Source organism: Chiloscyllium plagiosum, unplaced genomic scaffold, assembly GCF_037043375.1.
Source record: "Chiloscyllium plagiosum isolate Xiang-an unplaced genomic scaffold, Cpla_swu_hap1 HiC_scaffold_7, whole genome shotgun sequence".
Classification (NCBI taxonomy): Eukaryota; Metazoa; Chordata; class Chondrichthyes; order Orectolobiformes; family Hemiscylliidae; genus Chiloscyllium; species Chiloscyllium plagiosum.
In genome coordinates, this window is record NW_028270145.1 from 25,936,007 (window position 1) to 25,955,229 (window position 19,223).

Consider the following 19,223-nt stretch of genomic DNA (forward strand, 5'->3'; position numbering starts at 1 on the left):
CTTGATGGAGTGCAGCAAAGGTTTACCAGGCTGATTCTGGGGATGGTGGGACCAATGTACAAGGAGAAATTGACTAGGTTAGGATTGTTTTCACTGGAGATCAGACAAGTGAGGGGGGATCTCATAGAGACTTACAAGAGTCTAACAGGACTAAACAGGGTAGATACAGGGAGGATATGCCCGATGGTGGGTATGTCCAGAACCGGGGTGGGGTCACAGTCTGAGGATTCAGGATAGACCATTTAGGATGGAGATGAAGAGACATTTTTTCACCAAAGAGTGGTGAGCCTGTGGAATTCATTGCCACAGGAAGTAATTGATGCCAAAACATTGAATCTATTCAAGAGACGGGTAGATATAGCATTTGGGGGCGAATGAGATCAAAGATTATGGTGAGAAAGCAGGATTAGGCTATTGAGTTGGACAAGGAGCTATTATTGTGATGAATGGCGGAGCAGATTCAAAAGGTCAAGCGGCCTGTTCCTGTCTTCAATGTTTCTACGTTACAACACCAAAATAGTAATTTCAGATGGACCTGGAAAGAGAACAGGGTGGCACAGGGATTTGAAGAATTTTTGACACAGATGCCAGAATAAATTTCTTTACACGACAATGATGGACAGCTGGAATACTTTGCCAATGTCTTCCTATGCAATGGTGCAGTTTGATAGAGAGGAGGGAAACAGAGACCGTTCATAATTGTGAGTATCTGTTGGAATCTCTGTGCCGTCAGTGAAAGATCCTGAGCACCAAACATCCAGCTGAACGGAGAGGCAGTTTATCCTAACTGACAGTGTCACATTCTATTCTGCATTTAGATATTAGCAATTAATCATCTGTTTTAATTACCCATCAGACTGAAATTTATTGATGTGAGCAAAAATTATTAGTGTAATATTTCCTGTCATGTATATATTTTTTTCAAAACAGAATCAAGCCCTAAGGACTCAGAGTTGGGTTTCTTTCATATTAGCTTGATTTGCCATCAACACATGACTCCTCTGCCACTGTGCATGCTGCCATCACAACATTTTCCCAACCACATTAGAATAATTACTGAAAGAACAGGTTACAAGTCCTGCTTCCTTTATCCTGTGTCTGCATGTAGAGAAAGGATCAACCGCTTTACTAGGAAGCTTTAAATATCCCCTACTACACACAAGCACCAAGCTCTGATGGACAAGGTTTCTTCAGATCCCCATCTTTGTGATGAGGTGAGAGCGTCTCACTGTCGTGTTACCACTTTTATGTCAGGAGCAACATCACTGAGCAATCTCCTGTTAAATAGGAGTATCATTAATGATGCATGATCTTGCGTTAAATGGCAACATTAAGCAATCTCCAATTAAGTGGAGAGTCCTCTAGTCGGACTGCTTTCGCTCCTTCCTTTAAAGCAAATGATGCCCCAAATGGAAAACAACAATTGTGATTATTTCAAAATGTGTTCTCTTTGCTTCTCAATATTTACAGTGGCCGCTGTAAGAAATTACATAATAATGGAGATTAATTTATCTAACAAAAACTGCATTGATTCAGTACATTTAATCTAGTAAAACATCCTATGATACGGAAAAAGAGCATCATCAGTCAAAACAAAATAATGAATCACATAAACTTGGTGAAAGAGGTAAGTTTTGAGGACACCTTCAAGAATGAAATGTGAAAAGGTTTGAGAACAGAATTCAGAGGTTAGGGCACTGAACACAATGCCACCAAATGGTGCAATGAAGGAAATATAATTACAGTCATAGAGCCATGGAGTCATAGAGATGTACAGCACGGTCCAACCCATCTATGCCAACCAGATATTCCAACCCAATCTAGTCCCACCTGCCAACATCTGGTCCATATCCCTCTAAACCCTTCTTATTGACATAGCCATCCAGATGCCTTTTAAAATGTTGCAATTGTACTAGCCTCCACCACTTCCTCTGGCAGCTCATTCCACACACGCACCATCCTTTGCATGAAAAGGTTGCCTCTTAGGTCTCTTTTATATCTTTCCCCTCTCACCCTAAACCTATGCTCTCTAGTTCTGGACTCCACCACCCCAGGGAAAAGACATTATTTATTTATCCCATCCATGTCCCTCATGATTTTATAAACCTCAATAAGGTCACCCCTCAACCTCCAACGGTCCAGGGAAAACAGCCCTAGCCTATTCAATCTCTCCCTATAGCTCAAATCCTCCAACCCTGGTAACATCCTTGTAAGTCTTTTCTGAATCCTTTCAGGTTTCACAACATCTTTCACAATATTCCAACACTGGCCTAACCAATGTCCTGTACAACCGCAATATGACCTCCCAACTCCTGTACTCAATACTCTGACCAATAAAGGAAAGCATACCAAACACCTCCTTCACTACCCTATCTACCTGCAACTCTACTTTCAAGGAGCTATGAACCTACACTCCAAGGTCTCTTTGCTCAGCAACACTCCCTAGGATCTTATCATTAAGTGTATAAGTCCTGCTATTATTTGCTTTCTCAAAATGCAACACCTCATATTTATGTGAATTAAATTCCATCTGCAGCTCCTCAGCCCATTGGCTAATCTGATCAAGATGCCTTTATAATCCCAGATAACCTTCTTCGCTGTCCACCACACCTCCAATTTTGGTGTCATCTGCAAACTTACTTACTATACCTCTTATGCTCACATCCAAATCATTTAGATAAATGACGAAGAGTAGTGGACCCAGCACCGATCCTTGTGGCACTCCACTGGGAAAAACAACACTCCACCACCACCCTCTGTCTTCTACCTTTGAGCCAGTTCTGTATCCAAATGGCTAGTTCTCCCTGTATTCCATGAGATCTAACCTTGCTCCCATCAGTCTCCCATGGGGAACCCTGTCGAACGCTTTATGTGGTCAATAATAACTATGATGCTGTAAAAAGGTTTGGCCTGTTTTGTGTTTGACTATGCTAAAGACACAATATGAGTGTAAGTAATCAAGAGTATTTCAAACATTCAACATTGTTTTGTAGGATTGTCTGGCATACCTCCTGAGTGTATTTCATTTCAGCTTCCTTTAAAATTTACCAGTGTGACATGATTTATTCTCAGTCAGTCATATAATTTCATACCAAAAACTCACTATGTTTTAATAAAATGTCACATTAGGGTGCTTGATGTCCAACAGAAAAGCACTCACCCAACAGTAAAGCACCCACCCAACAGTAATCCAGCTATTTTAACTGTCCACAGTCTTGTATCCACTAGAGGGCAATATTATTCCAAATACAAGAGACATCTACATAGAGTTACAATCTGCCTATAGAAACTGTGAATGCTGGAAAGCTGAAAACATACTATTGATTTGACATCATGTGAAGGTAATTTATTTGGTTAGATGGGTTGAGTTAATTGGTCTTTATTCTGTCAGATGCTGGAGGGCCTGCTGAGCACTGACTGAATGGATTTTTGCTATTAAGTAAAAAAAAACACTTTTACCAAATGTAAAAGTAGCTGCAATTTCCAAAGATGAAAACTGATTTAATTGAAGTAAGATTGTCATCTACTAATTTCTCTCTGGTTTTACTACTTGTGCTGCAAAAACTATTGAACACATAGTATTTGCAGCACAGAAACAGGTCATTCGGTCTAAAAGATCTTTATTTCCAAATGAGTCGGATTTTATCCACTCACTCAACCTATCTGTCTGCAAATTTCTCAAAACTTCACATCGCATTTTCTATCAACAAAAGTGTTATTTTGATTGTTGTTTTTAATTGCTCTTCTTGCCCAAGTTACTGATGTAAATTTTCTAAAAAATTACTTACAGCAAAAATTTGGGCCTCAGAACAGACCACTGTGGACTCCAATTATAACATCCTGCCAACCAATGACACATTTATGCTTTCTCTGTTTCCTGCCATGTAGCCAATCTTCTATGCACAGTAATATGTTACCCCCTACACCATGAGCTTTTATTTTCTGCAACAATCTTTGATATGGCGTCTTGTCAAATGCCTTCTGGAAATTCAAATGCAATATATCTACAGGCGCCCAGTTACCCACAACATATGTTACTCCTTAAAAGAAACCTAATAAATTAGCTAAGTAGGATTTCTCTTTGACAAAACCATGCAGACTCTTTCCATTTACTTGATGTTTTCTAATTATGCAGCTATTACCTCAACAATGATCAATTTTAGTACCTTGACCAGGACAAATGTCAAACCAACTGGTCTAACTTTGCAGTGTTCTGCTTCTCTCCTTTCTTGAATATTGGGGTTATATTTCCTACTTTGCATAGGATGCCATATTTTCTGAATCTAGGGAATTCTGAAAAATTAATACCAATGCTTTGACTTTTAAGAGATTCTCCTTTAACCACTTTTAAGAGATCCTCCTTAAGGAGAAACAACAGCCCAGTCATTCAGTTTTTCTCAATAAATGTAACATCTCAAATCTGGTGTTATCCTTGTAGATTATTTTTTTGACTCTCACTAATACATCTATGCCCTTTGAACAAACTGGAAAACTAGTTGACAGCTGTCTAAGAATGGGCTAGTCAAGTTTGTATACACAATTAACGTAACTTTCCTGCTTTTCATTTCCAGCCATTCAAAAACAAACCCCTATCATAGAGTCATAGAGATGTTACCCGTCCATGCCGACCAGATATCCCAACCCAATCTAGTCCCACCTGTCAGCACCCGGCCCAAATCCCTCCAAACCCTTCCTATTCATATACCCATCCAAATGCCTCTTAAATGTTGCAATTTTTACCAGCCTCCACCACATCCTTCGGCAGCTCATTCCATACATGTACCACCCTCTGCGTGAAAAAGTTGCCCCTTAGGTCTCTTTTATATCTTTCCCCTCTCACCCTAAACCTATACCCTCTAGTTCTGAACTCCCAGACCCCAGGGAAAAGACTTTGTCTAATTATCCTATCCATGCCCCTCCATAAGGTCACCCCTCAGCCTCCGACGCTCCAGGGAAAACAGCCCCAGCCTGTTCAGCCTCTCCCTGTAGCTCAGATCCTCCAACCCTGGCAACATCCTTGTAAATCTTTTCTGAATCCTTTCAAGTTTCACAACATCTTTCCGATAGGAAGGAGACCACAATTGCACGCAATATTCCAACAGTGGCCTAACCAATGTCCTGTACAGGCGCAACATGACCTCCCAACTCCTGTACTCAATACTCTGACCAATAAAGGAAAGCATACCAAATGCCTTCTTCACTATTCTATCTACTTGTGACTCCATTTCAAGGAGCTTTGAACCTGTCCTTTGTCATTAATCCTAGGGACTGGTTTAAACCTTGGTCACTGCTTGTAAAAATAGAAAAAGAAAAAAGACTTGTAATTGTACATGGCCCTGAATATTGCCCCAAAGTTCTTTGCAGCCAATTAAATATCTTTATACGAAAATCAGAGTGCTGGAAAGAAATAGTTAACCTTTCAAGTCTGAAATGTCTTCAGAATCTATGGAAATACTTCTGAATCAAGAGTCTTTAAGGAGAGCAGCACAAGTATCCAATTTGACAGATGAATATCATGAAAAGATTATTTCCAACAATTAACTCCCAAATGGAATATTTTAATATCCCCTGAACCCTACCCCCAAGGAGTGTGGGAAATTCTTATACATCCAATCAAAATGTGCTACCTAACAGTTACTTTTATTGAAATTAAATTCCCAATTTATAGAGTATTTCTGCAAGTTTATTGATGACTATATATGTTAAAAATCTGATCTCTGCATAACGTTGTTCAGATTCACATCACCAAATAGGTATGTCCACCTCCAAAATTGCATTTTGTAGTCAGGGTGAGGGAACATACCATCAATAACAGATGAAGAACAATGTGCTGGTGTGTTGTGCCCTCTGCTGTTCAACCAAAACGATTACAAGAACAAAGAAGCACATGCCTTTGAGAAGACAGTGGTGAGAGTGCACTTGTTGAACTGCTGCAGTCCATGTGGTACAGATATATCTACAATGCTGCTGGGAAGTTGATTCTGAATAGTATTAATAGCGGGGCCCACTGGACTTTTCACGATCGGCTGGAGTTTGAGAGACCAGTGGAATGGAATCTGAGATAGAGCTCTGAGAGCCACCATTGCCAAAATCCCTAATGAAGAGCAGTGTGAGACTCACTTGTTTGCAACTTTGTATATTATGTAGTTTAAGCTAATAGATTCACACGAGTTTGGATATGTCTCAATATATCTAAAGTAGATTAAGCTAATAAATTTGCTTCATATTAATGTGCATGTGGCTACTTGTATTAATTTTGATCAGAGGTTCAAGAACCTATTAGATACTTTCAGCCTAACAAAACAAGTGGTGCCTACTTGTTGCAGTATTCCCAGCTTATGTGCTGCTCTTGTAGCCACAGAACTAATATGGCTGGCCCAGGTCAGATTCTGGTTGATGGTAAGCCCCAGGATGTTGATAGCAGTGATGGGCGAGGAGCAAACATGTGGGGGTGGGTAAGGTGAACACATGTGGCAGGGAGAGAGGCAAGCACACAGGGGCTGATTGGGGGGGGGGGGGGGCGGGGAGGTGGGTGAGTACGCAGGGTTATTGAGGGCCAGGGGTGTGGGGGAAAGAGGTGAGTGGGCAGGGAGGGAGGTAATGAGTGTACAGGGGTGGACAAAACTATTCACACTTAACAATTTGGCCTATACTACTCCATCCAGCAATGCACAAAGGAGTTTTGGATTACTTCAGGATTTTCCTGAACCATGTTTGATTAATTCATGACACCAGACTGAATTCCAAAGCTACGGTTACTCGGCATGGGAGTATGATGTGACTAACCAGAACCTGGCCCTGTAAATACTGTTGGGCCCTGTCGCTGTCATTTGGGAGTTTCTGACCTGATGTTACATCCTCCATCTCCCAACTAGATCTTCCCCCACTGCCCCCAAAACAATCATAGGACTGTTGTCGGTTTTACGAAAGGGGCTTAAGTAAACTGTCCCTTTCCAATATTCAGGTATTAAATAATCCATGTCCCACAGAAACACACCATCTAGTGGAATCTGGAAAGGCAGGCTGAATGGCAGATGCAAGTATGGAACTTGTTGTGGCGCACACACACTCTAAAGTTAGTATTAACTGAACAGTGAGTTTCCAACTTCTGATTTGGTAGATCGGGAGTTCAAGTCCCACTCCAGAAATTTCAGTAATCTAACCAACATCCCCTTGATACTGCTGATGTTGCCATCACTGAATCCCCAACTGTCAATGTCCTCAGGGTTATTACTGAACAGAAACTCAATTGGACTTGCCATTTAAACATGGTGGCTGCTAGGGCAGATCAGAGACTAGGAATACTGTGGCAGATAACTCACCGCCTGACTCCCCAAAACCCACCCACCATCTTAAAGACAGAAGTCAGAAGTGTGATGGAATACTCAAATCTTACCTGGATGAGGGGGCCCCCAACACCACTCAAGAAGCTTGACACCATCTAGAACAAAGTAGCCCTCTTGATAAGCGCCACATCCACAAATACCCATATCCCTCACTGAGGTTCTGTAGCACCAGTGTGTACCATCTACAAGCTGTTCTGCAGAAATTCACTAAATATCATAGAATGATAGAATCTCTACAGAGTGGAAGCTGGCCATTTGGCCTATCGAGTCCACACCAACCCTCCGAAGAGCAACCTACCCAAACTCAATTCCCTCCCTATCCTGTAATCCTGCATTCATTTCTCATGGCTAATCCACCTAACCTACACATTCCTAGACACTCTGGGCAATTTAGCTTGGCCAATCTACCTAATCTGCACATCTCTGGACTGTGGGAGGAATCAGAGCACTCTGAGGAAATGCACACAGGTACTGGGAGAATATGCAAACTCCACACAGTCATAAGGGTCATACAGCACGGAGACAGGCCCTTTGGCTCAAACTGGTCCATGCTGACCAAAATGTCCATTAACGCTAACCCCATTTCCCTGCACTTAGCTCATATCCTTCTCAACATTTCCTATCCAGGTATTTTTCCAAATGCCTTTTAAATGCTATTAATATACCCGCCTCAACCACTTCTGCTGGCAGCTCATCCTATACGCATACTACCCTCTGTTTAAAAAAGTTGTCCCTCACATTTCCTTTTATCTTTTCCCCTCCAACCTTAAACTGATGTCCTCCAGTCCTCAACCCTGGGAAAAAGACCAAGTGCATTCACCCTATCCATGTCTCTAATGATCTTATACACTTCTATAAGAACTCCTCTCAATCTCCTATGCTCTAAAGGACAAAGTCCTCACTTGTCCAACCTCTCCCTATTACTGAGACCTTTCAGTCCTGGCAACATCCTTGTAAATTTCTTCTGCACTCTTTCTCGTCTAATAACATCCTTCCTGGAGTAAGGTGACCAAAACTTAACACAATACCCAATATGCGGCCTCACCAATGTCCTGTACAAATGCAACATAATTTCCCAACCTATACTCTATGCCCTGACTGATGAAGGCCAGTGTGCCAAAAGCCTTCTTCACTGCCCTGTCTGCCTGTGACTCCACTTTCAGAGAACTGTGAACCTGAACTCCAAGATCCCTCTGTTCCACTACCTGAGAATGGAATAGAACCTGGGTCCCTGGCACTGTGAGGTGGCAGTGCTAACCACTGAGCCACCACGCTTGCCTTGATCTTTAGACTGCACGTTCCAAATCCACAGCCACTTCCACCTAGAAGGATAAGTGCAGTAGATATATGAGAAGTCTACCACATGCAAGTTTCCCATCAGGCCACACACCACCTTGACTTGGAAATATATTGTTGTTCCTTCACTGTCACTGGGTTAAAATCCTGGCATTCCCTCCCTATGGGCACTGTGGGGCAAACTTCAATACGTGTACTGCAGTGGTTCAAGGAAACATCTTCTCAAAGGCAATAGGCAATAAATGCTGGCCAGCCAGGAATGTGCAGTGAATTAAAAAAAAGGCTAAAAGGAGATAGAGAAGTATGTAGTAGAGCATCATCAGAGGAAGGATAAAGACAGTAACTTAAGGGTACAATTCTAAAGGAAATGCAGAGGCAGAGACCTGGGGTACATGTGTAAAGACCATTCACAATGTTAGTCCAAGAAAGTGATTAAAAATGTATGCAGGACTCTGGCCGCTATTGATGCAGAGACTACAGAAGCAAAGAACTTGTGATGAAATTTTATATAACACTGCTAAACAAAACTCTCATCATTTCATCTTAAATGTGAGACCCTTGACATTTAAACTGTTTTCCCCGAGTTCCAGTCTCTCCCAAAGAGAAAACATCCTTTCAGCATCACCTTGTTAAGTCCCTTTAGGATGTTGTAAAAGAATCATCATTCATTTTTCTAAACTGCAATGAATACAGACCCAAGCCATGCAACCTTTCCTCCAACCTAGTTGCCAGCATTTTGCTCTGTGCAGATCAGTGATCAGGCCTGGATGTAACAGGCAACATGGCTCGGTACCACATATAGTCAGAGCTGTACAGCATGGAAAGCGACCTCTCAGTCCAACTTGCCCATGCTAACCAGACATACTAAATTAATCTAGTCCCATTTGCCAGCATTTGGCTCATATTCCTCTAAACCCTTCCTATTCATATGACCATCCAGATGCCTTTTAAATGTTGTAATTATACCTGTTTTCATCACCCCCTCTAGCAGTTCATTCCATACGCCACCAGTTTTTGTGTAAAAAAGTTGCCCCTTAGGTCCCTTTTAAATCTTTACCCTCCCACCTTAAACCTATGCCCTCTAGTTTTAAACTTCCTTATCCTCGGGGGAAAGATCTTGACTATTCACCCTACCTATGCCTCTCATGATTTTACATAATGTCACCCCTCAACCTCTGTCACTCCAGGGAAAATAGCTTTAGCCCATTCAGCCTATCCCTATAGCACAAACCCTCCGACCCTAGGAACATCCTTATAAATCTTTTCTGCACCTTTTCAAGTTCAACAATATCTTTCATATAGCAGGGAGACAGGAAACAAATGCAGTATTCCAAAACTGGCCTAACCAATGTCCTTTACTCATTGTACTGACCAATAAAGGCAAGTGTATCAAACACCTTCTTCACTATCCTGCAACTCCACTTTCAAGGAACTATGAACCGGCATTCCAGGGTCTCTTTGTTCGGCAACATTCCCAGGTCCTTACCATTAAGTCCTGCCCTGATTTGCCCTTCCAAAAAGTAGAATTTCACAACTATCTAAACTCCATCTGCCATTCCTCAGCCTATCAGCTCATCTGATCGAGGTGCCACTGAGCTCTAAGATCACCTTCTTTGTTGTCATCTGCAAACTTACTAACTACACTTCCTATATTCACATCCAAATCATTTACATAAATGACCAAAAGCAGTGGACCCTGCACCAATCCCTGCAACATATTGTTGGTCACAGCCTCCAGTCCGAAAAGCAACCCTGCAACCCTCCACCACCACCCTCTATCTCCTCCCTTCGAGCCAATTTTGTATCTAAATGGCTAATTCTCCCTGCATTCAATATGATCTAACCTTGTTAACAAGTCTACCATGTGGAAATTTCTTGAAAGCTTTACTGAAGTCTATAAAGACAACGTCCACCGCTCTGCTTTCAGCAATCTGTTTTGCCACTTCTTCAAAAAAACTCAATTAAGTTAGTGAGACATTTCACATGCACAAAGCCTTGTTGACTACCCCGAACAGTCCTTGTCTTTCCAAATACATGTAATATTCAGATGACATATCTACGCTGAGACATTAGGAATAATTTAGCTATCAGTAAAATATATTTTGAGACTCTGGATTTTTGGGATCAAAGCATTCCTGTTTTAATTAAAAAAGGATAATTGTTTTGCAGCACCCAACTTTCATTCCAGTTGCCATGTTTTTCAGGGTTATGTTTCAATTCTATTGGCCAATTAATGCATCAGGCAATTTAAATGAAGATTTAAAAATAGACATGCACATGTCAAATAATATGCGGTCCTGGGCCAGCTGGCCATGACTCAGACACAACTGATTCTCGTAATCATAGGTCAGACACAAACAATTCCTTCCATCCTACCCAGTGCCTTGATATTCAGAGTCACCCAAAACAGCAGCTTTCCAATGGTGATCATGATGGAATTGTTCAAATCCAAGCTCCTCTCCTTTCCATCGACCACTGAACACGCAAGCTGCTGGAAAACCTACTTACACATTTCTTCCACATCTACCTCTGGCCCAAGTTCACAGCCTTACCAGGTGGAAATTGGATCATTCAGATATGACATGAAACAGTAATGGTAACCATTAGTGCAGAAGATGAATCAAAACAAAAATAAAGTGTGAAAGATGTAGAAATAAAAATATCGAAATTGGAAGGACATATTCAGGGAACATCAGGGAAATAGAGTTACAGCTGTGAAGAATTTAATAAAAATTCAGGAAAGCTTTAAGGTCAGAGACTGGAAAGGAAAATAAAGTATTAAAAATGCTGATGAAAAAATGCGATTTAATAAACATGTAGAAAAGTGCCTGGTTGAATGTGTAGTGTGTTGGACACCTGCTATTCCTACACATGATACACAGGGCACAGCCCGAACTCTACATCATTAACACTGCCAAACAAGAGACACAATGGGAGCTGGTGCATTTTGACAGCTGGGCATTAATAAGACACAGCCCTGGAATGTGATGGCTCTTTAGCTGCTCTGTGAGAGCTAGAAAATATGGATAAAGGCCACCAATCAGCTCCAATTTAGAAATTTAGAATTCAGCAAGTTAATAAAAAGCCTCACCATCTTGAAACACCCTCTCCACATTCAGGCCATAGGTGGCACATGTTTCATAGTAGGTGCATCGCTTCAGATCGTTGGAAAGTTTCCGGGCCCTTGAGTCATCGATCACACGTGGATTCGCGGCACTGATGGCATCTGTGGAGAGACAGTATGAACAGCAGATTACCAGATGCTGAGCACTCTTTGTAGAGATAAACCAACCAGGGTCCTCAGCACCTTTCTCACTGTAAGAGCAAGGGACTACAACATAAAACTATCTTCAACACGCCGAGTCTAGCCACAGCGGTGTTCAGCAATTGACTTCTGGAAGATGTGAACAATGATTAAATAGGCAGATACATGGCTGACAAAACCTAATGCAGGGAAGTGCTAAGAGATGGATCTTTGAAGAAAAATTAGGAAGGGCAGCATAACCTAAATGATACAATTTTACTGGGGACATAAGGACAAAGACAAAGGATTAATACACCAAAGATTTTAAAGGTAGCAAGACAAACTGATGAAGCTATTGTAAAAACATACAGGAGTCTTGATATTATACATAGACGAATAGGCTATAAAATAAGGAGTAAAAGCAACTGACAGCAGATGCTATATATCTGAAATAAAAACCAAGTGCTGGAGATACACAGTAGGTGTGGCAGTATGAGTGGAGAGATAAACAAGAGGTAATGCTTTAATGGAGGTGATGGCCTAGTGTTACTCTCTCTAGACTACTAATCCAGAGACCCTGGTAGTACTTTGGGGACCTACGTTCAAATCATGCCGTGGCAGGTGGTGGAATTTGAATTCAATAAATTCCTGGAGTTGCTGCCTCACAGTACCAGGGACCCGGGTTCGATTCCACCCTTAGGCAACTGTCTGTGTGGGGTTGCAAATTCTCCCGCCTCTGCATCAGTTTCCTCCGGATGCTCTAGTCTCCTCCCACCGACCATAGATGTGCAGATTAGGTGTATTGGCCATGGGAATTGCAGTGTCACCAAGGATTGGGGAGGGGGGACGTCGGTTGGTTTTGGTCTGGGTGGCTGCTCTTCAGAGGGTCGATGTAAACTAGATGGGCCAAATGGCTTGCTTCCACACTGTAGGGATTCTATGATTCTATGACCATGAAACCATTGTTGATGGTTCGAAAAATCCAGCTGGTTCACTAAAGTCCTTTAGGGTAAGAAACTACTGTACTTACCTGGTCTGGCCTACGTGTGATTCCAGACCCACAGCAATGGGTGACACCCATATCCCGTGAATTAATTTTAAAGGAAGTCTAATATAACTTCTTTAGAACTAGACCCAAATGTTGATAAAAACAAGGATGTGATGCTCAAGCATGATCAATTATAGGTTATATCTGAGCTGGAGTTTTGGACTTAATTTTGGATAACACACTTCAGGAAGGACATCAAGACCTTAGCAAGGAGATGGACTCACATGGTTATCATAAATGAGGGACTTTGAGTGCGTAGTGAGATTGACGATGTTGAGTTAATCAGAGCAGAGAAGATGAAGCAGACATTTGATTGAAAATGCTGAAAATCATTAAGATTTAAGATCACTGGCAAAGGGATCAGAGCTTGCAATATAGGAACTGCCATTTTAGCCTCTTTCAGCTATTCAATGCGGTTATGACTGATCTATGATCTAACTAGATAGACTTGTCATTGCCTTAGGATCCTCAATGCCTTTGAGAATAGAAGTCTAACAAGTTCAAAGGTTCAAAATTAACTTTTGATTCTGTATCAATCGACACTTACAGACTATGGTTCAAGATTTTTACCACCCTTTATGTATAAGAAACTTCTCCTAACTTCACTCCTGAAAGCTCTGGCTCTAACATCTAAAGCTATGCCTCCTCATCCAAGATTCTGCAGCCAGCAAAAATAGTTTCTCCAGCTACTGTTTTCTGTTCTCCTTTACATTATGAAACCTTTGACCACTGCATCTCAATTTTTGTATTGCTAACTTTGGAGATCATTTATCGTTCTAAGATGCACACTCTCCAAGGCCAATATATCTTCCCTCAGGTAAAAAGAAATGCTTTTAGACAGCAAGTTGTTATAATCTGGAATGTACTGCCTGAAAGGACAGGGGCGGATTCAATAATAACTTTCAAAATGGAAATGGAAAATTATAAAAGAAAAATTTTCAGTATTATGAGGAAATAACAGGTGTGAGAATTATTATTCACTCTTTCAAGCAGTGAACAGGAACATAATGGGCCAAATGCCATCTTGTGCGACAAGATTTCATGGCACTTCATTGTTAAGCAACATAACTTTGAGAGGGCTGTCATCTAATACAATACCCACAATCAGCCAGCAGAGGACAGTAGCAACATATAAAACTTACAAGGTCACTTCATTTGAGGCAATTCAAAGAAGATTCACTAGGATGATCCCCAGTACAGAGAGATTGTCTTATGAGTAAAGCTAAACAGATGGAGACTCTACTCACTGGAGTTTGAAAGAATCAGAGGTGATCTCATTGAAACATATCAGATTCTTAAGGTGCTTATGCTTAGAGGATATTTCACCTCATGGGAAAGTCTAGGTGCAGAGGGCATCGTCTCTGAATAAAAGGGCACCAATTTAAGATGAGATGAGGAGGAATTTCTTCTCTTGAAAGGTTGAGTGTCTTTGGAACTTCTTGCCACAGAGAGCTGTAGGGGCAGACACCTTGTGTGTATTTAGATTAGATTAGATTCCCTACAGTGTGGAAACAGGCCCTTCAGCTCAATCAGTCCTCATCAACCCTCCGAAGAGTAACCCACCCAGACCCATTTCTCTCTGACTAATGCACCTAACACTATGGGCAATTTAGCATGGCCAATTCACCTGACCTGCACATCTTTGGACTGTGGGAGGAAACTAGAGCGCCCGGAGGAAACCTACGCAGACACGGTGAGAATGTGCAAACTCCACACAAACAGTCGTCCGAGGCTGGAATCGAACCTGGGATCCTGATGCTGTGAGGCAGCAGTGCTAACCACTGAGCCACCATGCCACCCATTAATAGATTTTTGATCAGTAGGGGAATCAAGGGTTAGAGGGAAAATGTAGGAAAGTGGACGCGAGGAATGCAGGATCAGTCACGACCCTATTGAATGATGGAACAGGTTTGAAGGGCCAAATAGCCTACACCTGTTCCTACTTATGGTGTTATAGTCTTAAAACGTAGAATAGTGCAATTCTAACAACAATAAAGTGGTGAAGAGCACTTACGTTGCTTAATTTAAATTAAAAGAGGAAACAGATCTGTAGCTAGATACATAGGCTTGAAGTAAGCTGCAAAATATTCTCGGTAAAGATTTCCTCTGATTACTACTTGTAAAAGACTTAAGGCTACAAATAGCACACAGATCAAATCTGTGAAGTACATTGCAAATAAAAGTCATGCATTAAAGTAGACATTTTCCACAGCAATTCCCAATATTCACAGGGAGATCAAAGCACTGAATACTCACAGGCAAACAACAGCAAGCTGGCGTGGTGTGTGCCTAACTATACACTGAAATGGAAATAGTGATGGCAATTTACACTTCCATGAGTTTGAATGCTTTTACTAATCCCCCCACTAACCCACCCCGCTCCGCAGGAGAGTTGCTATGAATGGTCATTTTCTCCACAGCTTTCTCAGTAATGTGGTGACTGGATCATCACTCTGACTCAACAACTGACAATCTAAAGCTCTCTGGGGCAGAGAATTTAAAGCTTCACAACCCACGTGAGGGAATTTCACCTCATCTCAGGCAGCTATGGTAGATCTAAGAGTACAGCTTCTAATTTTAGGCTCTGCAACCAGGACAGCAGTGTCTAAGTCTCTTACACCTCATCAAACTCTCTCAGAATTCCGTATATTTTAACAAAATCTCATACTTCTAAACTCCAGGGAACATTTGCCCAACACATTTGATCACTCCTCATAGGTCGATTGCCTCAAACTGCACATAATTGTTCAACTGCGGACCTAGCAAAACCCTATATATTTGTAGTAAATCTTCCTTATTCACGTATGCGAACTCCTTGTAGCAAAGGCTAACACACCATTTGTCTTAATTATTTATTGTTTCTCATAAAAGGTCTAAAAATTGATAAATCTCCTGGCCTGGATGGGCTACATCCTAGAGTTCTGAGGGAGGCAGCTGAAGAAATAGTGGAAGCTTTGGCTGTAATCTTTCAAAAATCACTGGAGTCAGGGAAAGTCCCAGATGATGGGAAAATCGCTGTTGTAACCCCCTTGTTCAAGAAAGGTTCAAGACAAAAGATGGAAGATTATAGGCTGATTAGCCTAAGCTTGGTTGTAGGTAAAATTTTAGAATCCATTGTAAAGGATGAAATTTCTAAATTCTTGGAAGTGCAGGGTTGGATTAGAACAAATCAGCCTGGATTTAGTAAGGGGAGGTCGTGCCTGACAAACCTGTTATAATTCTTTGAAGAGGTAACAAGTAGGTTAGACCAGGGAAACCCGGTGGATGTTATCTACCTAGACTTGCAAAAGGCCTTTGATAAGGTGCCTCATGGGAGGCTGCCGACTAAGGTGAAGGCCCATGGTGTTCGAGGTGAGCTACTGGCATGGATTGAGGATTGGCTGACTGACAGAAGGCAGAGAGTTGGGATAAAAAGTTCCTTTTTGGAACTGCAGCTAGTGACAAGTGGTGTCCTGCAGGGTTCAGTGTTGGGGCTGTTTACTTTATATATTAATGATCTGGATGAAAGGACTGGGAGCATTCTGGCAAAGTTCGCCAATGATACGAAGTTAGGCAGGTAGTACTGAGGTGGTGGGGAGGCTGCAGAAAGATTTAGACAGTTTAGGAGAGTGGTCCAAGAAATGGCTGATGAAATTCAATGTGAGCAAATATGAGGTCTTGCACTTTGGAAAAAAGAATACAGGCATGGACTAATTTCTAAATAGTGAGAAAATTCATGAAGTCAAAGTACAAAGGGGTCTGGGAGTGCGAGTCCAGGATTCTCTAAAGGTTGACTTGCAGGTTGAGTCCATGGTTAAGAAAGCAAATGTAATGTTATCATTTATTTCAAGAGGGTTGGAATGTAAAAGCAGCGATGTGCTACTGAGACTTTATAAAGCTCTGGTTAAGCCCCGTTTAGAATACTGAGTCCAGTTTTGGGCCCCACACCTCAGAAAGGACATACTGGCACTGGAGCGTGTCCAGCGGAGATTCACACAGATGATCCCTGGAACGGTAGGCCTAAAATACAATGAACGGCTGAGGATCCTGGGATTGTATTCATTAGAGTTTAGAAGGTTTAAGGGAGATCTAATAGAAACTTACAAGATAATGCATGGCTTAGAAAGGGAGGACGCTGGGAATTTGTTTCCGTCAGGCAGGGATACTAGGACTCGTGGACACAGCCTTAGAATTAGAGGGGGTCAATTTAGAACAGAAATGAGGAAACATGTCTTCAGCCAGAGTGTGATGGGCCTGTGGAATTCATTGCCACGGAGCGCAGTGGAGGCCGGGATGTTGAATGCCTTCAAGGCAGAGATTGATAAATTCTTAATCTCGTAAGGAATTAAGGGCTACAGGGAGAGTGCGGGCAAGTGGCACTGAAATGCCCATCAGCCATGATGAAATGGCGGAGTGGACTTGATGGGCCAAATGACCTTACTTCCATTCCTTATTTCTTTATTCCTTATTCCTTTATTCCTTATGGTCTTATGGTCCATTGGAACATTTTGGAATTCACATACAAGGAGACCAATGGCAAATCTTTCAAATAATTAGAGGTAATTGACTAAAACTCACTGGCAAAGTATCTGGGGAGACATGGAGAAATGTTTTCACAGATGTTGGGATTTGGAACATTGTTACTGAAAAGATGGTGATTCGATAAATAATTTTAAACAGGACTTGGACTCACACCTGAGGAGAGGAACGTTCAGACAGTCAATGACAAAATGTGCACATGAGGGTGTAAGGACATCTGCTCTTTCAGTGAGCCAGCACAGGCACAACGTATGAATGATCTCCTTCTGCAAAAGGTCGTACAATTCTAATCTTTCTATCAAAGTAAAAAATTCCAGATTTTCCTGCCTCATACTCCATCTGTCATCTTACTGCCATTCACTTAACCTGTCTAGATCTCTTTGGTGTAATTTAGTTGCTTAACAATGAAGTTCCATGAAATGTTGCAGCATTTGGCCCATTTGTCCCATGCTGGGTGGCATTTGATCAAGCAGGAGGGTGCTGGGTGGTCATGCACCCCTTCCCTGTCTCTCCTGCAAAAAAGTACTAAGCAGGAAAGCCCGTGGACAGCATTTAAGTGGGCAATTAATGCACATTAATGCTGATTCTCAATCCAGCAGTGGCAAGGGATACCATGTGAGAAGCCCAAAGAGCAAGTCCCATTGTTTGAGAGCTTCTAGAGTTATTCCCTTTATTAATGTCACTCAGTGCCTAATTAAGGGATCCTGCATCAGGAAGGGAATCCTATTTGCCCTTGTTGCCAAACCACCTCCCCTTGAACTGGCCAGCAGATCTTGGGGGGGCAGGGGTGGGGGGAGGGGGGGATGGTGGTGAGTGGATTGCCTTAGTAATGTGTCTGATTGGCAGGCTTTCCGACAGCAGACTATGCTGAGCTCTCACCAGTTCTCCAGCTGGCAGGCAAAACCCCAGTCTCCTCAATTAAATACTGCCCACTTTGATGCCCTCTCAGTTTACATTCCCACTGAGCTTTTATCTGATCAGCAAATTTAGGCAAGTTATTCTCAGTCCACTCTGAAATCATCAATGTAAATTGAAAGTGGCTGGGTGCCCAGCATTGAATCTTGTGATAAATGACTAGTGACATCTTGCCAGCCCAAAAATAATCCATTCATTCCTATTCCCTATTTTTAGTTCATCCGTCAATCTCTGATCCTCTTCTTCTCATGAACTTAATCTTGTGAGATTAGCTCAATATAGTACAAAAGACAAAAGAAAAATGGCAACGCTACACGGAGACAATTGCTCAAACCTGGCATGGCCAACTATATACTGCCTGTGTCTCAATATTCCAGTTCTTGCCCATGAGGTTGCATCCTATACCACAGAGCATTAATTATAAATTACCTTGGCAACACATAGTTCCTTACCTTGCGTCCCAACCAGTACCATTGGCATCTCTGTGGTGCTCCGATAGTTAGCCATCCTGGTGTAGTAATAGTAAACTGCATGGAAGCTGTTCTCATCCTCCAGACTGAAGACAAAGATAACAGCATCCACCCACATTGCAAACTGGAAAGAGTCGAGATCAATCAGTGAGGAACCGCTAAGGCAGATCAATGCAAAGAACATCTCCTATTCCATCCTTTTCACCACCTTCCTGCTAATGGCCCCATCAAAGGTCTCAAATTTACTCACCCTCTTAGTCCCATGCTAAGGAAGATGTAGGTAATATAAAACAAGGATTTCCTTCAAACAGCAAACACCAAGAGCTAATAGGTGCACTTTCATTATCTCACTCTTTAAAATGAATGGCTTTTAGGCTACTAACATC

General features: G+C 41.9%; 1 protein-coding gene across 8 annotated transcripts in view; it reads right to left on the reverse strand.

Moving 5' to 3' along the window:
* agap1 (ArfGAP with GTPase domain, ankyrin repeat and PH domain 1) overlaps window positions 1-19,223 on the reverse strand; it is a 766,011-nt gene that overhangs the window by 295,858 nt on the left and 450,930 nt on the right. For all 8 annotated transcript variants that reach the window (XM_043693252.2, XM_043693251.2, XM_043693245.2 and 5 more), the window contains exons 5-6: window positions 18,820-18,961; window positions 11,734-11,868 (exon numbers count right to left, since the gene is read on the reverse strand). In XM_043693252.2, coding sequence (XP_043549187.1) covers window positions 11,734-11,868; window positions 18,820-18,961 — 277 coding nt within the window. The remainder of the gene's footprint in view (window positions 1-11,733; window positions 11,869-18,819; window positions 18,962-19,223) is intronic.